This window comes from Amblyomma maculatum, chromosome 7, assembly GCF_055883805.1.
Source record: "Amblyomma maculatum isolate TAMU_Amacu chromosome 7, ASM5588380v1, whole genome shotgun sequence".
NCBI lineage: Eukaryota > Metazoa > Arthropoda > Arachnida > Ixodida > Ixodidae > Amblyomma > Amblyomma maculatum.
In genome coordinates, this window is record NC_139350.1 from 101,365,932 (window position 1) to 101,391,093 (window position 25,162).

Here is a 25,162-nt window from a genome sequence, read left to right on the forward strand (position 1 = left end):
TACACTTTTCATGAATATCAGTGTTTTTGCTAAACCGGAGTTGCTAATTTCAAGATGTAGAGGTCTGCGCAGAACTTAAGAGACCGTCGTGTCACCATGCGACCCCAAACTATGGAAACATGTACACAAATACTTCGTCACAATTTTGGAACAGCCCCAGGCTACTTCCTTTTCATCAAGTAAAAGGTAGGACTAAGCCCTAAACTTGCGCTGCCTTGATAAAGTATTTTTTACCCTCTCGGTTCAGTACCTGGCTTCACTGGTGAAGTTATCCTCAGACGGAATATTAGAGTTCGGCGCATAGCAGAAAAATACGTTAAATGTTGGACGCGAAGCTCGCGTGCAACATCGCGGTAAAGAAGAAGACAGTACATAGCTTTGGAAGGACGCGCTTTCGCCTCGCTCGGGGGAGAAATGTCTCTCTTCTCGCGACTGCTTGGTCCCGCCGGTGACGCGCCCTGTGACTTCATGATACGAACGGCCGACGAGTTCAGCACCCACCGATCATTCCTCGGCGGGGCTAATCCTTTCCTTCGGGCGGCGCTTGGCCCGGAGTACGGTTCCAGCAAATGGCTGCTGCTGAAGGGTGTCTCGGCAGCTAACCTCGGCCTACTCGGATATTTCTACACGGGCAAGGTAAGCCTACATGCCGGGAACAAGAATCTAGAATCTGAGCAGCACGAGAAAACCGAAGTTGAGCCATTAGGTTTCACCAGCGGCTACCATAGAAACCTAGAGAGCGTAGAATTATAGGAAATTTCACCAAACTTTGTGAAATGTAACAATAACGCTACTACAATGCTGCATCCTCATAATTCATGGCAATGCATGCACACTGTTTTTGACAAAGAGCCAGATTCAGACCTGCACAGTCCCCGGTCCTGCCTTCTGCCACCTCAATTACCCAGCTATCTATGCCTTCTTCGCTTGTCATTTACTCCCGGCCAGAGCCAGCCTTGACCAAATCGGGGGGCTGCGCTCGCAACCCCTCACCCGAACCACTCGCTATTCATTGAAAGCAGCAGCCCTGCCCTGCGCAGCCCAGAGGCTGGTCTTCAAGACCATATCCTACTCAGTGTAAAACCTGCCTCCCCCATTGCCCCTTTCTCCTATGGGATAAAGTTGACACTCACTCATAGGGCTTGCTCAAGTAGAAACGGTGTCCTGCCTCTATAAGAAAAAAGCTTTCCCCGAGGTATGCCAAGGGCAATGGTATTGCCGGAACAACCCGTCTCTAGAGCAGAAGCTGTACCTCGTCCATGGCAAACCTCAGCCATCTGGCATAGAACGTTTCATCTTCAGGCGGTTCAGCGGAAGCATGTCCGTGACGTCATGCCATGTAACTCACCGCGCCTCCCAGTGCAGGTGCAATGTGTGGAGCAGGCGGTGTACGCGTTGTGGTCATGGCCTGATTGAGAGTAGGTGCCCACCAAAAAGAGAATTACTACAGCCTCCATTTCCAAGAGATCAACGTAAAGAAACAAAATATAAAATTCTTGAGGCACTTAATACCACTTAAGAGCTATAAGGCGATCGCTGTTGAAGCTGCGTCTATTGTAGTGCTATTTTCACAAAACTCCGCTGATCCTACAGTGCAGGACAGCAGATTCTTCCGTGCCGGATTCGGAGTAGCTCCGCTAGGCGGCGATGATGCGCGTTCGTTGCCCCATTTGCTATTCATAGTTGGTGGCAACTGACGTGCGATACGCTACCTCTTGGAGACCGAGGTGACACCGTCTTCGCCGTGCCCCTGCGTTGCCATGGAGACAGTGAAAACGCTACACAATGAGAACTAAATTATAGCTCTGACGTGCCAGGTAATGTCGGCGGTTAACGTGCTTGGCTGGTGATCGGAGGGGTAGGAGTTTTATTCGCTGTGGAGGAGGATTTTGAAACATGAAGCGGTAGCTTCACTGTTCGAGCTAACTCTGCGGCGTGCGTTGCCCATGACCTGCGAGTTCAGCCGAGGTCAAACTTAAACTGCGCGATAAAAAAATGAACTGAGACAGAAAACACTAACACACGTAGAGCGCAGCACCAACCAGCCCGCCAGAAAACCCTTCGTCAAACTTAATATTAAAAGTTTGAAGCACCGCTGAATAGCCAGTGGTCAAGTCAAAGCATAGAGAAGTCAAGGTGAAAGTCAACAGTGAAAGTCTTTTCAAGATCATGCCGAGCAAATCAAGCTCATTTTAAGGTCGCTTCAAGTTCAACCAAAATGTTGTCACGTGATCGACTTTTGGCGCGCTTAGGAATAAGTCGACATGCGGTGTTCACGTGCTCAGCCGTGATGTCAAGCGTTCAGGCGAGCACAGAATGATTGATAGAAAAAGCTTTATTTGCCCCCAGAAAAGCCGACCACACCGGCCCGCAGCACGCAGGCCTGGGAGACGGGGCCGCCGCGTTGAAAATTGTCGGGCAAGCCTTGACGTATAGCAGCCTCCGCCGCCAGATGGTCGATGTGCCGCTGGAGCTTAGGATCCGGGGTTTGATGTAGGGTCTCCCAATTCTTTCTACGGGCTATATTTTGTCCCACCTTGGGAGAGTGGAGGCATTGTTGTGCCGAAGGAGTATGGTCCGTAACTCACCTTAACCGTTCTTGATAAAGGGATGCCTGCTCCCTCCGGTGGTCGTGATCGAAGCAGGATACACCGGAAAATTTGTTGGGAGTCGTACCACTGCACCATCGCGTTGCTATCCTATGACATAGAATATTTTAGTTTGGATTCAGTAGGTTTAACGTCCCAAAGCGACGCAGGCTATCAGAGCAGCCGTAGTGAAAGGCTCCGAAAAAAATCGATCAAATGGGGTTCTTTAATGTGCACTGACATTGCACAGCACTGCAGAAAAATATCGCGAATATACGAGGTGCAGAAAAAGAAAAACTGCCTTTTAGAGCGAAGCTCTTTGGGACCCGTTCTTCCGTTTCTCGGCTTTGCCATTCTCCCTCGTAACCAGTTCCGTAAATAAATAGATAAATTACATCTAGACACTACGCTTCTCCTTGCTGTGAATTTTTGTGCACAGACCCACCAGACTTGATGTGTTGGTTTATAGGAACGGAAAGGCAGAGACTGTCACAATTTAACGCAACGGCCTTTTTTAGCCCATGGTCGAAATCTCACATGGGCGAGATCATTTCGCAAGATTTTGCGAGATGTGTCATTGTCTGGCGTTGTTGCCATCTGCAATCCACACTTGAATATGCGCCAAGGAACGCCACACGACAGGTGCGAAATTGTACCTTGCACACACACTTGCCGGAGAAAGTGTTACAGATACACCGCCTTCCCTTTCCTGCGAACCAATTATCAGGAACAATTGTGACAGATTATGTGCGTTTCCCTTCCTGTGAACTTATTATTATTTTTAATAACACTGCAGTGAGTTGAGTTCAACTGCAACGAACATGCTCCAAGGAAAGGAAATCATTGTGCGGGGTACGAGTTTTGGCCTTGCTGGATCGGTGGCGGCGGATCTTGATATGTGCACGCCCGAGCCTAAACGCAGAGCCACCGCTGTTCGTCCACTGCGAACCCCGCTTCTTGCGACACGCATTAACATCTCATCAATCCACACCAATTTTAGTAGTCGACTGTGTCCAAGGAAGCGTATTCGAATTCCGGCCTCGACGGCTGCATTTCAATGGAGGCGAAACGGAGTGGCGTCCGTGTGCTGTGCGATGTCAGTGCACCTTAAACAACTCCAGGTGGTCGAAATTTCCGGAGACCTCCACTACGGCGTCTCTCATAGCCTGAGTGGCTTTGGGACGTTAAACCCCACAAACCCCACTACTTATGCGGGAGAACATCCGGTTCCTCTCGCTTGAAATGCCTCCCACGTCTGTGACAACCTAGCAGAATACTTGCATAGTACTCCTATTTATGAACCAGGCAATGGCGCAGCGAGTCAAACATATATCCATCTATTTTGTTCTACCTGAAAGCGTCCTTTATGACAATAAAGAACTGTTAGGGGAGTGTGTCTTGAAGGAGAAACATGCCTGAAAAATAAAACGACTGTAAGATCAAAAAACAGCGTGGCTACTTGGGACAAACAGAGAGGAGAATAACGGACAAGCGCTGACTAACAACTGAAGTTTATTCTAAAAAGCACAGGTAATATACACTTTTTTTCCTCAAGAACCAGGACGCATGCGCTCCCATGCGGACGCATGCGCTTTGGGAGCGCATGCGTCCTGGTTCTTGAGAAAAAAAAGTGTATATTACCTGTGCTTTTTCAAATAAACTTCAGTTAGTCAGCGCTTGTCCGTTATTCTCCTCTCTGTTTGTCCCAAGTAGCCGCGCTGTTTTTTGATCTTGCAATGCACCAACTAGCTCAGATTTCCGTTCTTCTGCAAAACGACTGTAATTGCACGTACATACCTTCCCCAAATTCTTTGCCTCAGTTTATCGAAAAGCTTAAACGGGTGATAAGCAGCGCTCGAATTTCGCATTAGGAAGTGACGTTATCGTCTGCAATTTTGTACGGCAGTAAAACAAGCTATGTTTATTATCGGTGAAGCTGCGCATTGACAACAACAATGTGGCTGAGGTGCTGGCGGCGGCCGACATGCTGCTCATGGATGAGGCGCGCGACCTGGGCCTGGACTACGTGCTGAAGAACATTGACATCGACGACTGCCTCGGCATGGCGCAACTGGCGCAGGATCAGCACTGGCCGAGGTTCCACGACAGCGTGTTCTCCTTCGTGCGCGAGCACTTGGATGCGGTGAGCGAAGACTTAGTTGGTCTGTGATGGACTGAGGTGTGCACAATGGTAGACCGTAATCAAGCTGGTACCGCCAGTAAGATTACTCCAAAACTATTCGGCGTATGTGCTTATTGAAGGTACAGGATGCTGGGGAAGATATTGTTACGTAGAAGGTCTACAGTTCGAAAGCTCTCCGCACAGCTAGCGTTGATGGGGGCACCGATTTCACAACACTCCTCATCACGAACAGCGAATACAGCTAAGTAACACTACCCCCCCCCCCCCCGGCGGGAAAAGCACTGGTGCGGTCTATGTTAGCAAAATAGAACGTTGATAATAGGGCTTTAGACGGGACACATGCACTATTTGGGAGGTTGTAGCTGTGGACGGAGACTTCGGAAACACAGATTCAACTTCGTAGGTGACGTCGGTCACGGGACGCAAATCACTGTAAGGGCCAGTGTAACGGGGCAAAAGTTTTTCACACAAGCCCCTCTCGACGGCACGGGAGCCACAGCAAAACGAGAGATCCAGGAGTGTAGTGGACATCACGGTGGCGGGTGTCGTACCGGAACGTTTGGGAGTCTTGGGATGCAGAGAGCCTGGCATGAGCTATCCGGCGGGCATCATGAGCGCGTGCGACGGCATCACTGGAATAAGTACTGGTGGCGTCTGCCGAGGGTAGGGAAGTGTCGAAGGGTAGTAACGGGTGTTGGCCAAATAATAAATAAAAGGGGAGTATCCAGCGGTAGAATGTACAGATGATTTGTAGGCGAATGTCACAAAGGGGAGATGGACGTCCCAATATCGATGGTCGTCAGACACATACATGGCCAGCATATCTGTGAGGGTACAGTTTAGACGTTCCGTGAGGCCGTTGGTCTGGGGGTGATAGGCGGAGGTGAATTTGTGGCGGACGGAGCAAGAACGAAGAATTTCGTCAACCACTCGCGACAGGAAACAGCGGCCACGGTCAGTTAGTAGTTCACGAGGAGCACCATGATGAAGAATCACGTTTCCTAGAAGGAAGTCAGCGACGTCTGTGGCGCAGCTGGTCGGGATGGCTCGGGTAATAGCGTGCCGAGTAGCGTAATCGGTGGCGACGGCGATCCATTTATTCCCCGAGGCGGAAACTGGAAAAGGGCCAAGTAGGGCGACGCCTATACGGGAAAACGGGTCAGTCGGTATGGGATCGGCTGCATATGACCTGAAGGCAAACTTGTGGGCTTCTTCCGACGCTGACATAGTTCACATGCTGCAATGTACTGCTGGACAGAGCGGTAGAGCCCCGGCCAGTAGAAATGTCGGCGCAGGTTGTCGTATGTGCGAGAGACACCCAGGTGGCCAGCCGTGGTAGCATTATGGTACTGTTCAAGGATGGTGGACCGCAGGTGTTGGGGAACGACGAGCAAAAAGTCTGTGCCATCTGGTCGCATGTTACGTCGGTATAGGGTGTTCTCGTGGAGCCCAAATAAGGCGAGAGAGGGGTCAGGGCGGTCGGAGGTACGACGGAGGATAATGAAATGCAGAGAAGAATCTAAATGCTGTTCCTTGGCAATGTTTGCAAAGGCCGAGACAGACAAGACACATGCATTATCGTCAGAGTCTGTCGGACTAGGGGAGTCGACGGGATGACGTGACAAACAGTCGGCATCTTGGTGAAGCCAGCTGGACTTGTAGACGACGGAAAAGGTGTATTCTTGTAATCGTAGCGCCGAGCGCCCCAAACGGCCAGTAGTATCTTTGAGAGAGGAAATCCAGCACAAGACATGATGGTCTGTTATCACAGTAAAAGGGCGGCCAAACAAATAAGGGCGGAATTTCGTAATAGCCCAGACAAGCGCCAGGCACTATCGCTCTGTGATAGAATAATTTTTTTCGGGTGTTGAGAGGAGGCGGCTGGCATATGCAATCACCCTTGTACAGCCTTGTTGTCGCTGAGCGAGTATAGCTCCTATTCCATGGCCACTTGCGTCGGTACGGAGCTCAGTATTGGCGGAAGGCTTGAAGTGGGCCAAGAGTGGTGGAGCAGTTAGAGCAGCAATAAGCTCTGAGAAAGCTTCAACTTGTTCAGGCCCACCATAGAATGAAACGCCTTTCTTGAGGAGTTGGGTGAGCGAACGGGCAAGGACTCCGAAGTTCGGGACGAATTGTCGGAAATAGGAGCATAGGCCAATAAAGCTTCGGACATCGCTGGATGAACGCGGAGTGGAAAAATGTCTGACGGCACGTATCTTGTCAGGGTCAGGCTGAACGCCGGAAGCATTAACCAAGTGACCAAGGACTTTGATTTCCCGATGGCCGAAACTGCATTTCTTTGAGTTGAGTTGAAGGCCGGAGCGGCGGAAGACCTCGAGAATGGTAAAAAGGCGAGAGAGGTGGCTGTCAAAGGTTGACGAGAAAACAATGACGTCGTCTAAGTAACAAAGACAAGTCGTCCACTTGAAGCCGCGCAGCAACGCGTCAATCATTCGTTCGGAAGTTGCAGGGACGTTACATAGGCCAAAAGGCATGAGTTTAAATTGATAGAGGCCGCCAGGGGTGATGAACACTGTTTTTTCACGGTCTCTCTCGTCGACAGAAATCTGCCAGTAGCCGGAACGAAGGTCGATGGATGAAAAGTAGCTGGCTCTGTGCACACTATCAAGAGCGTCGTCGAGGCGCGGAAGAGGATATACATCTTTTTTGGTTATTTGATTCAAATGACGGTAGTCAAAGCAGAATCTCCAACTGTTATCCTTCTTCTTGACCAACACGACAGGGGATGCCCAGGGGCTACTGGAAGGCTCGATTATGTCGTTCGCTGATATCTTATCGACCTCCGTTTGAATGACGCGTCGCTCGGCAAGCGAAACACGATAGGGCCGCCTGTGAATAGGACTGGTATCCCGGTGTCAATGCGGTGGGTGACAACTGTCGTTTGACCCAATGGGCGGGTCCCGAAGTCAAAAAGGTCACTGTAGGTAAACAAACGCTTGTGTAACTCTGCCGCGAATTTAGGTAGCAGATCAGCTGCAATCCTGCTGTTAAGCGGATCAGGGCGCGATGTGGACGACGATGGGGTGTTGGCAGGGACGGCAGTTGTATGATCTGTAGACAGAGCTGAAATGGCACAATCGGTCATCGGGGACAGCGCAGCTAATGAAATTCCCTCGGGCAGAACTTGAGTTGAAAAGCTAAAGTTAAGGACAGGGAGAGTGGTGCGGTTCTGGGAGATGTGCACGATTAGATGAGGAAGGGTGCCGCTCCGCTGCAGCATGACATCTGTAATGAAACAAGCGAGATAGTCGCCATCTGGGACGGGTGGAAATTGCGACATAGAGATGTAAACGGCAGTTTCAGGAGGAAGGCGGCTAAACTGTGCTGATCGAAGGCTGGGTGAGCAGGAGGGGTCTTCAGAGCAGAGCGGAAGGTCCAAGCGAAGTAGGCCGCTAGAGCAGTCAATAAGGGCAGAGTGGGCTGTTAAGAAGTCGATGCTAAGGATAACACGTCGTGGGGGCATTTATGTAGGACGGTGAACAACACTGGGGCATGACGGTCAGCAATTGTAACTCGCGCCGTACACATGCCAACCGCGGCAGCATGGCTGCCATTGGCGACGCGAACTGTGGACGAAACGGCTGGCGTAAGGCCTTTCTTGAGGCTACGGCGAAATGAGGAGCTGAGAACGGACAGTTGGGCGCCTGTATCAATTAGAGCAGAAACGGGAACTCCATCCACAAGGACGTCGATACGGTTATTTTGTAGGGCAGGGTTCAACAGAAGTTTTTCGGTCCGGGTGATAAATGCATCGTCACCTCCTGGAGCTGCATGGGCTAGTTTTCCGGTAAGTGGCCAGAATAGGATGGTGGCGAACTGCGGCGAGGAAGAGGAGAACGCGAACGTCGTGCTTGCGGGGATGGTGAACTGTTGGCAGCACGGACAGTGGAACCGGGGTCAGCACGGGTCTGGTCGGGGCGAGGTGAGGAATAGCGAGGGGCATAGTTTCCGCGGCGGTCGACGTAGGTGAACTGACGAGATGGCATATACCGGCGGCTACGGCAGTGACGGGAAATGTGGCCAACGCGAGAACGAGTAAAAGAGATGGGACGATTATCATGGGTACGGCATTCATTTGGGTTGCGGTACCGATATCGGGGCGAGAAACCGGCGCTAGATGAAGCAGCAGCAATCACTGGAGGGGCAGGTTCTGAATCCACGGTGTCGGTGGCGCTGGCAGAAGGGAGGCCCATATTCGCAACTTCTTGGCGAATAACAGCCTTAATAAGTGATATAGTAGCCAGGGTGTTGTCGGGTGTATTCGACAGTGAGGCCGCGGGAGTCATTGCTTCAAGCTCTTGGCGGACAATGCGTGTCAAAGTGCTGTCGTTAGCAGGCGGTCGAGGAGCCGGGAGATCGATATAGGAGGAGCCAGCAGCCGTGTTCGGCAGCCGGTCGAAACGGTGAGATATGCGCCTTTGTTTCGCCTGCTCGAAACGTCGGCACACCTGCAGTCCACGGTGGAGCAATCCCTGCACAACAGAAGGTTGAAGGCATTGTCGGCAATGCCTTTTACAATACGGCCGACTTTATCCTCCTCAGGCATGCCTTGGTCGACTTTGCGGCATAGAGACTGGACGTCTTAAATATAAGTGAGATAAAACTCCATAGACGTTTGGGCGCGAGAGGCGAGCGATTTCTTGGCGGCGATGTGGCGGCCGATAGGCTTTTCGTACAGATCGTGTAGCTTCTGTTTGCAGATACCCCAAGATGTTAGGTCGTCTTCATGGGTTTCAAACCACACCCGCGCGGTCCCAGCCAAGTAGAAGATTACGTTCGCGAGCATGAGTGTGGGATCCCACCGGTTGTGCTTGCTCACGCGCTCCTATAGGGCTAGCCAGTCGTCTACGTCGACGTCGTCGGTCCCGCAGAAGGTTCCGGGGTCACGGGGGTGGGCCATGACAACAGCAGGTGCGGCGGCTGTAGAGGTAGAGGCGTCTGTAGTCATTGTAGTGGTTCCGACGTGGCGGCTGCTGCGTAGATCCAGCTTGTGACAGGGGATCAAATAGATTCACCTCCACCAAAAGGTGTTACGTGGAAGATCTACAGTCCGAAAGCTCTCCGCACAGCTAACGTTGATGAGGGCACCGATTTCACAACACTCAGCGTCGTCGTCTTCTCGAAGTCTGTTGCACTTGCTCATCCTCATCATGAACAGCGAATACAGCTAAGTAACAATATTCACATAGAGCTCTGCATTTTACTGACATGCGCAATTGTCATTCCGGAGGATATGCTTTAATACTTACAACCAGAAATTCAGCGCTTCAGGGCATCATGACCATTCGCCGAGTTCTTAGTGCCGAAGGTGGCATGAAAGTTGTACGGGTTTAGGAGCGAGTGCATCCATGCCCTGCAGCTCGGCTGGTACAGGATATGCTCCCCGGCTGGACATTGCATTAGCTTTCTCTAGGTCGCAGTGAAAACACAGAACTAATCTCGATTCAAAGAGGCTAACCCTTTATTTCTATCTTCTAGTGTGCCAGCCTCGTGTGCCTCAGGAAGCTTAAAAAAATGTTCGAAAACGTCAGCCTCATCATATCATTGTACTTGGCTGAGCAAAATCGCGTACGTTCGGTCGGTGATGCGATTGCGAAGGTGTAGCTTTCCGATGTACGAGATGTATGTATTGAATGCCTGCAACTCATATTTCGTCGGTTCATAAACTTCACTGGCGAAATGAAAACTTTGACGTCTTCTGTACGCAATAGAATACAAAATGAACTTGGAGGTTTTTGTCAGGAATATGCTCAACCTTGCAGTGATATGATTGTTCACCTAGTTTTCGCATTGTTCACGTCGCAGATAAGGGGAATGCAAATGCACAACATCGAAAGCAGTTCACTGTATTTCGCACAACGGGGACCACAGTAATACGTTGTCAGCCATATTTACTTAGTAGAAGTATTAGTAGTATTAGTAGTAGCAGTAGCTGAAGACTTTATTCAAGCGCAATACTTAGGCGCCTAATACATAGATATATTACGTCAACAGTAGAAAGGTTATCTCAAGCGTAGGAATTATGAACAAAAGTGAGCGTTCACCGTCCATGGTACAAAATATTGATAACGTTACTACGCCGGTATACCATCCTATAGAGCATATAAGAAAATATGTAGTCAAGAACAACGAAAGGCAAACTCTTGTGACCTTTAGAGGTTTTGTGAGCACAGTCATATAATGACTCATAAATTGCGGCGTATCATCCGTCAGAGCTTACAAAGCACATTTTTATAAGGTAAGCAGTCACTAAAAATAATACATATAGGAATGATTTTTATTGTTATAGTCGTGACTCATATTACACCGATCATGAGTCCATCAACATTGCGCATAAGGATGTATATTTACTAATAATCATTATGCGACGTCCCGTAATAAAGCCCTCCACGAACTATTGTAATGATTTCGAATTTTCGCCTATAAGCTGTGGTAAAAGACTGGCTGTGGAATTGTTTTCTCCTATTTAATGCGTAACATCTACTTTCGAAATGTAAATCGTTTCTTCTCTCCTTAGAGTCTTACATGAAAAGTCAAGGAATTATAATATTGCTATTTACAATTTACATGAAGTGTGACACTTTGTACGAAGTATTACAGGTCTCTGCGGAACAATATCGTTAATAGTTTGGGCAGGGAGGCTGTAGAAGAGGGTTTATTAAAGCAAGCGTGAACACTTCTTTCGCAAGAAAAAAAAGCCGTTTCTGAGACTAGCTTTAAAGTCGGAAAAAGTACTAAATGTAACCCTCTGTACCTATCACGGGTTAACTGCATTAGCAAGGATTAGGGGCAGTTTTTTAGCATTCCTTAGCTTGCTCAACATTTTTGTTTGGTTTGACTGATGACATATTGAACGAAAGTTTTACCGCCTTCTCCAATGCTGCATGCTCTAACCTGCCGTCCGTTAATATGAAAGCGATATACATGAAGGATCTTCCATGCGAAGCGGCGACCGTCGTCAACCCGGTTCACTTTAATTCTGCCGCCGAATACTATCCATACCTAAAATAATATTGTTCTATCTCACCCACCCCTTCTGTAATTTTCCTTGCAGACCTTTCCATAAAAATGAAGGAACTCTGCTCTTGCCTTCACGCATTTATTGCTGACCCAGATGGCGAGGTTATCGGCAATTGGACTTTCTGGCACCTTCGGATTTGTACAGCGGATCCCGCCTTTTGTGTGGTTTGTGCAGGCGTGGCGTAGGAGCAGCGCGTTTCAAGAGGTTCCAGCTCCGCTGCTCGTCGAGCTATTTTCCTCGAGCGAACTCAACGTGCGCGACGAGGTCGACTTGTTGTACGCCATCTGCCGCTGGTTCACGCGAAGCCGGATGTCCGCAGCAGAGCTGGAAGACAGCCTGCCTTTCCTGCTGCAGTGCCCGCGCGTCGGCCTCTGCTCAGAAACGTGAGTGACACGTTCCGTATGGGCATCAGTACTTAAGCGCTCTACACGCCATCGAAAGTAAACGCGACTTGGCACTTTTCTGATATCATCTACTCAACTGCTGTTTGCATTGCAGCACATAAGCGAGCAAACAAGCTCAGCTGAAGCTTAAAACAGCACTGTCACTCTGCGATGTATCAGTGGTTAAGGACCACGTCTATACTGACGGGAGCACCCGGGTTCCATACCGACCGCGGCGCCTCCTTTTTGATGGCAGGAAAAGGCCATGCGCATGTAGTTCACTAGGGCGCCTCACGTAGCTGAACTGCACTGAAGAATTAAACCTCATAAGCAAAACAAACTTCTCTTTAAAATACTGCTATTTAAAATATTTTTTGGATACACAAAGAGAAAGTTTAATAACGCTCTTACAAACGACACATCCATGAACGTAAATTCCAAAGGAGCTTTCAGTCCGAGATTTATAGCAAAATAATGTACTTCGACTCCTTCATGGATCACTGCCTTGTCGTGGCGAAGGGGCTTGCGAAACTCGATGAAGTCGTGAGCTCTGCTGTGTAGGGCCACCCAAGATAGACAGGTCACGGCAGAGAGTTCTGAGAAAATGTGATTCACTGGAGAAGGTAATGGCAACCCACTCCAGTATTTCCTGCCAAGAAAACCCTATGGCCAGTCACAATACCATTAATGATATGGCACCGGAAGATGAGCCCCCCAGGTTGGAAGGCGTCCCACATGTTACTGGGCATGCATGCACGTAGTGGCATGCATGTATGCACGTAGGGCATGCATGTAGTGGCATGCACTTTCCGGGCCAAATTTTGGCCTTATGGCCCATTCGGTTGGGGGGACGAGAGCAGAGGCGCCGAGCAGTACAGAGAAGTACAGGAGCACGCCGAGTGAGGGTGTAATTGCCCTCCCACGGGAACGCTCTCTGCGTGTCGAGAGCAGCGCGCCACGACCATTGTGACCGCACTTCCTCCCCAGCATTCTCTGCCTGCCCGCAGTAGCAGCAGTTGCAACCTGAGGAGAAGCAAACACTCCGTGTTGAACGGCTGGCTTTGCATGCCTCTGTTCTCACAGCGCGGCGATCTGCCTCCTTTGGCCCTTTCGATGCCAGCAGTGACTCTCAAACCTGAGCAATGCTTTGCAGCCGCCATTTCGAGCATCACCGACTCGAGAAAAAAAACGATGGCACGGATATAATGCTTTATATCATGTGTTAACTCATGGATATGAAGTCCAAGGATCCGGCAAGAAGATGTGCGAGGGATGGGGTGACCTGCCATTTTTAGATTGACTAGCTGGTTATGTTGGCGTTCATAGCGAGTTTTTGCAATCAGCAGCGATTCGGATTTTTCAGGTGCGGGAATTAGCTCTACTTTGTCAAGATAACTAGTGACTGTATCGATACCTTGCTGTAGGGTCTCCTCTACTGCCCCAGGAGACCAGGATGTGCACCAAATAGTAAGGTCGTCTGCATAAAATGTATGTTTTCGGTTTGGCACAGATGCTTAAATACCAGATAGAGGAGCCATTCAAAGGTTAAGGATGGGTGAGAGAATAGCGCCCTGAGGCGTTCCACAAGTGAGGGCTAAAAGATCAGGTACAGAATCCTTAAGACGGAACTTGTCCATGCGCTCACGGGGGATTGCAGTGAGGTAGCCATGCATCTTTGGACCCCAACAAGTTGAGGCAAGGATGTTTATTAGAAGAACGCGGGCAAGGTTGTCAAAGGCCTTACGCACACCAAGGGCCACTATAGCTTGGATCTGGAAAGAAGGCGGAGGGTGAAGTTCATGCATGAGGAGAAAAAGAGGTCCTGAGTAGACACGCCTTCTGGGCAGACAATTTGTTGAAGGAGAAAGAAATCTGTGGGTTCAAGATGATCCTCGAATCGTTGAGCACCATCCGTTTCATGGTCGTTTCCAGGAATGATGTTAGAAAAACTGTGTGGAGGTTGGAAGCGAGGTTTTTTTGTCTGGGTTTGGCAGTAGGGTTATAAGTGATTGTTTCCAAGATGCTGGGAGACTGCTTTCTTCGCAATATAAGTTTATAATGCACAGCAAATTTTCTTTGTCCTTGTCAGAGAGATTTCGATTGAATGAGTACGTAATCTGGTCCTCAGCTGGGAATGACTTCCACTTTAGTTGTTCTAGCGTCCAGACATAATCCCAGAACTTAAACGGCTCATCGAGCTCTGGATTGGAAGCACTAGTGTACGGGAGATAAAGGCTAGGTAGGAGAGCACGAATGCACAGATCGCGGAGGGGGTTTAAGGCATCCGCCAATAGTTGCAAATAGCCCTTCTAGCTAGTGAGAACAGGAGCCAGTTGAGGCCCGAGGAGTTGTCTGAGTAAGTGCTAGGTTCTTTTATATTTAGAGTGTCATTGATGGGCGTTAGAAATGTTGTTGCAATGATTCGTATCAAGTGCAACGCAGTGTTCTTTAACCTGTCGAGTCAATTCGGTGATGCGCTCAGAAAGCGAAAATTGTTGGGCTGTGTGCGAAGGGTGCGCAAGAGTCGTTTCCGCCTCTTTAAAAGTGTACAAGGTAAGGGTCCGGATTTTCTAAGGGGGCTCCATTGGAACTCTCCTGCGTAGCTTATTTCTGGGCCTGCGTGAGTGCTTTTGTCCAGCTCTGACGACTTCCAGTAGTATGACAGGTGTTGTGAATAGTGCGAAAGGTATTCCCCTTTCTGTGGGAAATTTTACGTTTACGAGAACGGGTACGGCTATGGACAGTGATTTGAATAATGTAATGGTCGCTGAGCAGTTTTTCATCTGTAACCTTCCAAGTGACATCTCGCCGTTCGCGGCCCATTGTGAGGTCTGTCATGGTGGAATATTGGTGCCTGTCCCCTTCCCAAGTAATGAAGTTTGGGGTAATATAAAAGTTGACTGAACTCCGTTTAATACGTCATTAAGTATGCGGCAAAGTTGAAGGTGTGTAGGTAACCCCAAATAACGTGCGGGGCATTAAAGTCCGCACCTATCAAGAAGTTGGAGTCTCGAAATAACCTTAAAGTAAAGTGCATGAACGGTTTAACAAGCGTGTACCCAGTAGGGGGTTAAAAAATTGAGAACGTACAAGGCGAGATTAGTGATGGCCTCAAATAGGAGGTTTCGACGAATATAAGTGGTAACTAGTGAGGCACAATCGCTGCCAGGGGCTGCATGCAGGGCCCGGTAGTCCGGTATACCTTTAAGAGTGCGCGATTCTTGAATGAGAATGACGTTGGGCTGCGATGGTAAAGTCAAGCCATTGGATAAAGAGTGTTCGATTGGTACTCAGGTGATGTGAAGTGTTTGCGAGAGACTGCTGCACCAAGTGGACTTGACACTCATGAGTAATCTAATGTATGAGACTGCATTTAGACACTGCCAAATTGGAATACTGTATAGAAAAAATCGAGATCGCTGCATGCTACTTCTCAGATGATCGGGCAGTCTTCGCCTCTGTCAAACAAAATGAACAAAAGATGTGTGTATTCAATGTCTCTCATTTCTAAACATACATGACAACAAGCTCAGCCAGAGAAACGCACCTCTCGCTCCGTATATACTGGCATAGCCGAGCTAAGCCATTGCCATTTTTTCCTGGACGCAGCTAGGAGATGGTGTCATATTTTACCTTTGTTGTTGGTTTTAACCTGATTTACTGGTCTGTAATTGCGCCTAATAGCAATCCTTTCTTTGATGGTTGCCTCTGGTCATTCGTGAGAATGACTTTATTGATTTTACCTTACATAAAGGGCTGGCTAAGCTTCAAACTATCTTCCTTGCGTGAGTTTTTTTCCTGCTTGTTGATAACTTGTGCGCTTTTTGTTTCCAATCTGGTATCTTTTGCAGAGGAGATCACTCATTAACGCCTTAAATTTCTTGAGGAAACAAAATTCTTAGTCGGCGTTTTTGTCCGTCTTGCCTCCTTGTCTCTAAGCGCAGCTACTTTCTGTATCGAATTGTGAACCAATTAGACAGACAAGCTCTACTTCAGCTTGAAGAAACCTTTTCGTATCGGCGAAAGACAATGGGCACTGATTGCTTGCCACTTGAAACGGGTCTTGTGGAATTCTCACTGTCGAACGCTGTTCATCATAATCAGCCGGACTATGCTTAATTCCGGGTGAAGCCTTTCTCACACTCCTAGAAAGATATCATGATACCAATCTCGTGCTAGTTGCGTCCACTTGCACCGGCAAATGTCTCAACCTCACCAGGCCACCATATATTCTTCCACCACCTACTATGCCTTTATTTCCTTGGAATCCGATTTGTTATCTTAGCCATCATTGGTTATCCTTTTTTTCGGAATACATGTCCTGGCTATGCACATTTCTTCTTGATTTCGTTTAGAATGTCATTAACTCTGGTTCTTTCTATGTCCTACGCTGCACTATTAACGCTACAGTTACCATTTCCCGTTTCATAGCTCCCTGTGCCGTCCTCAAATTAGGTTGAACCTTTCCCTTACGGAAATGCCATATCTGGACCTATAAAAGAAAATCCAGATCAGGTATATCAGGAATTGGGCAGATATAGCATATTAGGACAGATCTAGGCCAGATAAGGCTTATCTGCCCAATTCCTGATTTCGAGTACCAGATAAGGCATATCTGGTTGTATATGCCTGATCTGCCCAATTCCTGATTTCGAGTACCAGATAAGGCATATCTGGTCAGATATGCCTTATCTACCCAATTCCTGATTTAAAGATCTAGCCCGCATGGCATGTAGGTTTTGAACTATAGATCTATAATATCCTCATAACACTTAATTACAACACACACAAGACAATTTCAGTATTCCAGCTAAAGGCCCGCTCAATCAAGTTTGTCAAGGGAAACCTGAAATTCCCCTTTTATTTCAAACCTTACAGGAAAATAGCTTGAAACCACAGGTTTTCTTTTTTATCTGCCTATATGGAATCGATCAAAGACGGGCCTGAATTACGTGTGTATACCGAGGGTCAAAGACATGCTCATCTGTTAAATATTGAGATTCTACTCATTTACGCACGATACTATAACAAACTAATGAGATATCTGAACAAAATATTGTCTACACGAGACTAAAGTGAAAGACATTAACCTATTAAATTAGATATTACATTTTTATTCTACTCTTTTACACACAGAGCTTTAATCAGTAAATGCTTTTAGTTTGGGCTGGTTTATTTGCGAAGGTAAATAAAATAAATGGCAATTAATCGAACTAGACTATTGAAACGGAATTTAAAGGTTTGTCGATACCCGGAAAAGATACCACTAAACCGTAGGGCGATAAAACACACACTGCTGGGACTGCTGATAATACCTAAACCTTAGCAAAGTACATATAGGCTGTCAGGAAGTACTGGTGTTACCTTAAGCAGAGACTGCCGTGCAAAATGAGCGAACGCGGCTAACTCGTGGTTGCTTTTGAAATTAAGAGAGAAAACAGAAAAAAGCATGTCCGATGGCTTTTGTCATGACAGCGACAGCTCTGCCACTAAACCAAATCAAGCATGAAGCTACTTAGGTAGTGCAAATAATAATAATAATAATAATAATAATAATAATAATAATAATAATAATAATAATAATAATAATAATAATAATAATAAACAATGAAAGACCCTATCCATCCTCTGAAATTTGTCAAAATTGCTGGAGCGAAAGACAAATTAGCAACGAAATGTACGGACATACTGGCAATTACTGTCCAATTTACTGATTGCAAAATTAATTTTCCATCAAAATAATAAACTGAACAATATCCTGAGGCTGGCAAGTGCTAGTTCCTGACAAGAAGTCCCACGCTCACGGTTTTGGTGATCGGGCGTGAAGATGAGGCGGCACGATCAGGGTGCGATCCGACACAATGGTGAAGATTTGGCCGGGCCACCCAGGGCAGAAGCCCTGAAAAGCTCAATCGACCATCAGGTTTGCTGCAAGGCTGGGAGGCAGCTTCCACCCGTAGTGGGACACAGTAATTTCGTCTGTGCCGACGGTCAGACTGAAGCTCTTGTAGGTTTGCTGTCGCATATTTGTTACATGCACACAGCTAATAGCGAACAGGCACTGGCTCAAACACACCAGCATACACAACATGCAGCACGCCCGCCAGCCGCACCAAACTCCGATGTCTGCCACCGAAAAGGAACGAGACAGCAAGTGCTTAGGCGCACGGAGTTGAAAGGGGGAGGTGAAAGAAGCAAGCACACAAAAAAAAACGGAGAGCTCGCGGCCTACGCGGTATAGAGCGTGGCAGCGAGGAGGAGAGATGAAATGCGAGCCCGCGACGCTGGGGCCGCCGCTGTCTGAGAGGGAAGAGGGGAACGCGGGAGAAGAGGAGTCACTGTATAGCCAGCCCTCGACGCCGCAACCGCCAGCTGTCTCTGAGGGTGAGTCACTGTCTAGACAGCGCGGAGGGGGCCGTATACTGAACTGCCATCATTTTCTTGATATTTTGAATTGCTGAACTTAACCGACCATGCTTTTGTGCACCGGACTGCCGCCGCATTTTAAATGAAAATGCGAGTTAGTAGGCGGAAAGAGGAGCATGTAGCCATAACCCAGCGCCTAACCCAGCGCCCTCCTGGGTTAAGGAACACATAATGTAATAATTATAGTGCAGCGAAATCTGCAGAATATTTGAAATATTAGGAGTCGTAGCTATTTCCTAAATTGGATACAATTAACACTTAGCATGCAGGCCATGCTGAGTGTAGAAAAATTGAAGCTCGACCACATAATGCCAATATTGGATATTTGCAGAAGGTAGACGAAGGCCATATATTGCTAATATACAATCACTAGGGCGCCTACATAATTAAGGCCCCGATGAGGTTATATAAAGTCCTGTTGACGCCAGGCATATATGGCCCTGGTCTGTCTATATAAGGTCATGACGATGCCATATATGCCCTTTATCAGGCCACATAAGGTCGTGAGGGTACCATATATGTCCCTGATCAAGCCATATAAGGTTCCGTTACCCGTTCAGATATGGATTATATGTTGCATGATATGGCCAAATCTGAGCCTTATAAGGGCAACATTTTGCACATATATGACCTCATCTGGCCCAGATAAGGTCTTATTTGGTGCCTTATATATTTGTATCTGGCAGCATATGCACCATAACTGGAGCAGATATGGGATTTCCGTAAGGGTTTCCTCTACGCTCCACGTTTCAGCCATATTAAGAGAGCACAGATAAGATGCAACTGTTATATACTTTCCTCTTGAAAGATATTGATCAGAATCAATACATGAGTAGACGCCAAATGGGCTCTACTGTAATCTTATTATTCTTGTTACTTCCCTATCATAGTCCGGATCTGTTGTTACTCTTTATCCTAAGAAGAAATATTCACCTATCACTTCCAGTGTTTTGAGCACCGTTTCACTTATTAAAGGCCCTTATTTCCAGGAAGGCGAATTCGACTAAATTTGAGGCGGTACATTTTTTCCCGATTTGCCAACTATCTGTCCAGATACTTTACGTGAGGCGGATATGGAGCCTCCATTTTATTCATGAGCACGTACAGGTGCGGACATAAGTAATCGAAGCGCAATTTTCCGTTCAAATTAAAATCAAGTCTTCTGCACTGGAGATAAGAAAATAACTGTCCAAGTGAAAATTTACTGCAACCGGTTTGCACATCCACGACTGCCAGTTTCAATTATGCAATGCGTAAAAAATTGTAGAAGGAAATTTCGTGCTCCGTTTACTTCTGTCCACACTGGTACAGATTTCCCAGGATGCACATTGCTGACGTCTCGGCTGATGATTGGATAACGAAAATGGCTTACGTGACTGAGAAAAAAGCCGAGAAACCGGGAAGCTCCCTGCCCCTCTCAACATTTCTCAGGTCAGTATCACCGAAGGTCACCTGTCGGCCATGACCGCAAACATATCTTATCCCAATGGTTGTTCATTTTCGTTTGCTGATTTTGTGGCTGAATTCAGATCATTGAGTCCAAGGTGGTGGTGTGGTGCAGGACACTAATCATGTTCCGAGAGCTGTGTCCTACCTTTGCGAAGACCAGGGCATACCGCGCGATAGTGCGCAGAGACCTGCGCAGAGGACCCTGCAAGTGTTCGGCCAGCCTACTTCTGCTGCTGTACTGCGGTGACATCGAACTGCAGGTGTGCATAGCGCTTGGCTCACTGGTCTCCGAGAGTGACGAAGCTGTGCCGAGCAGAAGCACTGAACGCTGGGTACGAAACAGAGGTGAGTTGCATATCGAGCGACTGCATCTCAGTAGCTGGATCCCATAATTTGTATTTTCTAAAAATCTTAAGCAACACGGTCTGTCTTGCATTTGAAGGAAATTTATCATCCTGTGTTATTAGTGCCTCTCACAAAGCCATCACGGGTATTCCTTCTTCTTTGATAAGCTTGTCGCTCCTCTAGGTTGCCTAATATTAAACGGCTGTGCTCAAACAAGTAATAGGCGAAATATATCGATCGTCCACCCAATACCCATGCCGTGCCATACTCATGCTACCTATTCATACTAACTAATGAAAAGCATGATGAGTACACGATTTATTACATCAGTCCTGAGAGGGTTCAAAAAGGCGCCAGCGGAACTGTAGGTGCATTAAGAGAAAAGCGCAGTATAACAGTTATCTTCTATATTTATACAATCACGCTATTGGCATCGATTGAAAATTAGCGCTTATGTGCCTGCTTTGAGCGCTTTTGTAGCCTCAGATGTTTGTCTCCACGTAGCCGCTACCGTTTCACTTGGCTTAAGCTCATTCAAGGCATGAATTGCATCTGGTACACCTGCCACGAACTGAACATCCAGGCCCACTAAATGAAATTCTCCTGAGATCTGAAGTCAAATACGTGTGAATCATAGCAGTCAGCTTTAATCAGAGCCTTCTAGAATGTCGGGATTCGCACGATAATAGCGCTAAGTGGAACACCTTGATGGAGATAACGCCTAACACTGCCGAAGTGCTTGGTTATATAACACCTGTACCAAATATTGTGCATCTACAACCAAACGAGCGCCACAGGTCGGAAGATGAGTGAACAATCTGGCTTCTGACAGGTACAGTGTGCGTGCTCAACACCTTGCTTCATCTAGTGTGAATACATGAGCAGTATCAAATACATTTCAATCGTGTCGTCTATATCGTTAAAAGGCGGCAGTGAAGGACACATGTTTAGTCAGCCCTGTGTTGTCGATTTTCTCAACCTTGCACTGTCACAGAATAGAACTGAAGATGCGCGTGTTGCTCCTGCAATTGCAATAATATCTGAGCTCTTTATTTTCGGAACTTGAGCACTTATATTTCAATACAAATCAAAAGCAAGATGCCCTTACCCGTGTCCAAGAGCAGTATGTGTATCTCTTCGCGCAGCCGTTTGATACAGAAAAGGTAGAACACGAAAATTATAACAGCATAGGTCTCGACCCGCGCTCCTCCGGTTATTCTTTCGTCTGCTTTTTGCCAGTCATGTTTGGGCACTCATAAGGTCTTTTGACCGTCATATGGCTAGCGCTATAGCACGTGTTGTTGCCCCGGTCATTTTTTCAGATATTTCTTTGCATACAAAAGCATCCGCTACATGAGTCGCTTAGTCGCTTTTTATCGCTTTACATTAGTTACGATTAATAATATTCCCTCTAGGCTCTTTAACTCCGAGTATAGACTTAAAGGAGCTCTGCACCTTCCCATCTAGCAGCAACACCACGTTCACTGAAATAGCGACAGCGTTAATGTTTCCCAAGGTGTTTTATTTTCTTCATAGGAGACTAGATTCAAAACACGCTGGAATAAACTGCCAATTTTTGTTCGATCACACGAAGAAATTGCACCTTTTCACAATTCAATCGCAGCAATTCCAGCCCTGAGTCAGTTTCTCTGCATGGTCTTCGCCAGCGCTATTCCCGAGTGCTGGCTTCTCCGCGTGCCGCACGAGTTGTTCATGGTGCGAGGCTGCAATTCCAGTGTGTACCGGGTTGCTGTTAAAGCCTACGATCCACGAGCCTCGCGCTGGCTGCTGCACACCATGCACAGAACATCACCCAGGCAAGATGCATTATTCATATTTAAGAGCTATATCACTGAAAGTGAGCCATGGTGTAACATAATGCCCACTCGTATTTCGAACTAAAACTGAAAAATATTGTTTTGGGCTGTTCGGTTTCTTCCGACGATGCTTCTCCTAGTTATCGTACTAATTTGGGCATGTCTTTACGGACTTGTGTAAGCCATGATTCGAAGTACTAATCATTCCATCAGCGGCAAATCAAACGTAAACGAGGCAATTTGAGCACGACTACATGTAACCAACGACAAATGTCTCGGAGGCTGATTTCATCCTATTCCAGCGAAACTCTAGCATCCAATACCCTTTAGCTCACAAATATAGTATTACGAAGAAGATCGGCACTACATGGTGACAGGATGAACGATGATTGGATGGCTGGCCTAGCGCCACTTGCGCAGTAGATCGGCAACAGCGCTAGGCCAGCCAATAAATTATCGTTCATCCTGTCGTCATGTTGTGCCGTTCTCTTGCTAATCAGCACGTAATATTTTCGTGGACGTGCGGGGTACGTTATCCCTATCCTCGACTTGGAGCATCCACGCCATTCGTACTCCGGGACTGTCGACCAAGAGCCCTGGGATATCGCGCACAGCTTCGCCTCAGCCCTTTCTGCCCAGACCAGACCAGCCGCAACCGCCGCCCAACTCCCAGACCGGGTCTGAAGACAAGGCGCAAACATTAGCTGAGCAGAGACCAGATCAGACCAAAAACCCGAAGGACCCGAAGAACCAAAAGACACGAACACGCAACCCCCCCCCCCCCCCCCCCCCCCCGCCCAGCCGCCCGACGTGACTTCGAGCCGTCAGTCCCATAACTGCTCTGGTGGCGGATGGCTCAAGAGCTCCAGGAGAGGCGGATCACCCAAGTTTCACCGTGGTCATTGTCGTCGTGGTGGCAATCTAATCTTCCATTGTATCTTTTCTTGAACATCCTCACCGTCACGCCACCACCAACTTCTACGAACCGATCGGGACGATCGCTTGGTGGCCCCGGGAAGTGTCGCGAAGAAGATGATTGGCAGTAGCACTAGGCCAGCCATTAAATCATCTTTCATCATGTCGCCATGTGTTGCCTTCTTCTTGAATGTCACCGCGAAAGAATATTTTCTTTGGCATTTGCTTTTACGATTATTCCAATCACAAGATATACTGGTTGCCTGAGATGCTGTTCATGGCCAAATCGCTGACGCACGAATCGTTTCCATGCAGGGCATTTCACGGCGTAGTGTTGGCGGTCAAGTACATCTACATAGCGGACGGAAAGCAGGCAGACGCGTGCCTGCGCCCTTGCGACTGCTTCAACACCGAGCGCTGTGTATGGGAGCCCTGCTCAGCCATGGATGTAGCTCGTGGCTACGTCGAAGTTGCGGCAATGAACAACGACATCTATACGCGTTCGGTGGAGAGAACGGTATGAGCTATTGCTGTTGAGCCATTTTGCCTGAAACCTATAGGGGAAGCAATATGAGTCCATGCTATAATAGTATCATTTCATGCGTACACTCTATCACACTGTAAAGGTGATAACATTTTCTCCAGTTGAAATGTGCGAGGGAAGTTTAATCGAATGACAGTGAAGAGACCTCAAAAACATATCAGTGAAGTTTAAAAGAAATGTTAGCCTAGATATGCTAACCTAATTCTAGAGGCCTTCTAGCAAAATCATCCATGTTTGAGAGAAGTTTGGTCGAATGCAGAAAACATAAAATAATCGTCTGTATCGCGTTAGAATGCCACAGCCATGGTGACCAGTCTTACCGTAAATGAAAAAAATCATGGCTGAAGTTGGAAAATTTTTAAACATTTCAGTATTCTTGTAGTCGTTTGCATTTCGGGCTCCTCGATGCAGCTGTCGGTTCCACTCCCACCGTGGAGCGGTTCAACCCCGCTTCCAATCATGGGACCAGAGTGCCCCCGATGTACAGGGCACGTAGCAGTGGTTCAGCTTCCGCCTTCAGAGGTGGGTTCGAATGAGATACTTTTCTCTTCTGAATGTCTCACGCACATCTTAACGAGAAGAAATAATCGGTTGTGAACTAACTCTATACTTAACCGATGCATAATGCTTGCAAGTGTTTCCTTCCCTTTGAGTCTAAATAAAGGTCTCATATATCACTTGAAGCTGTGAAAGGCATTACACAGAATTCATTATTGGCTTCATCTAAACTATATTCTCAGCATCAAGGATTTTATTCCGTCACAGTGATCGATCGATGAATCGAGCTGACAGGTGACAGTGCTTTCTGTGGCGCAACACAAGAGATAAATGGAGTGGCTTGCACTGCACTTAGTTACCGTCTTAGCGCCTCATCCGATTCAATTGATACTAAGGTGTTGAACACTTCTCATTAGCTTGAAAACTTTATGGTATGGGTGGCCCTCGATATTAAAAGTCCTAAAAAGCATTCATAAAAAGCGTGACCGAAGAGTCGCTTGCCCATAGCCACACCTTGTTCTCGCTTGCCTTTATCGCGTTCGCTGTCAAAAGCAACAAATAGAAGCAAGCACAGTTTCTGAAGTTTACTTGCTGCCGCATTCGTCTTTTCGCTAACGCCTTTCTGATTACAGTGGCGTGAATTAATGTTACCATTTTAATGCCAGCTTCAAGTTAAGCCGATAACTTCAGAGCAGGCTCATATCAGAGTGGAATCCGTGTCTTTACGCTTACCCGGGACAGTGTAAATTATAGGAAGAGCAAATTTAAGGCTGTGCAGCGCAGATGCTTACGACGGGGCTGGCACTTTGGCGCAGGCAAGCTATATTTGAACGGTGGTAACGACGGCCACGAAATGCCCAGCAGTGTGGAAGTCTACACTCCTTCGTCCGAGTCTTGGTTAGTGGTGCAGCTCATGCCAGGCCCTCGATGCTGCCACCGGATGATGGAGATAAACGGCCGCATCTACATCGTCGGCGGATACGACGACAGCTCCCGCCGTTTGCACCAGTGA

The 25,162-nt window shown here is 47.6% G+C and overlaps 1 protein-coding gene across 1 annotated transcript; it reads left to right on the plus strand.

Annotated features, from left to right (window-relative positions):
• The first annotated feature begins 414 nt into the window (after positions 1-414).
• LOC146184155 (kelch-like protein 36) lies at positions 415-25,162 on the plus strand. Its single transcript, XM_084608496.1, has 10 exons — positions 415-636; positions 4,525-4,731; positions 10,231-10,320; positions 11,867-12,156; positions 19,894-20,013; positions 20,144-20,376; positions 22,001-22,193; positions 23,424-23,608; positions 24,064-24,174; positions 24,966-25,162. Exons 1-10 carry the CDS (start codon positions 415-417, stop codon positions 25,160-25,162), a joined length of 1,848 nt encoding a protein of 615 aa, XP_084464622.1.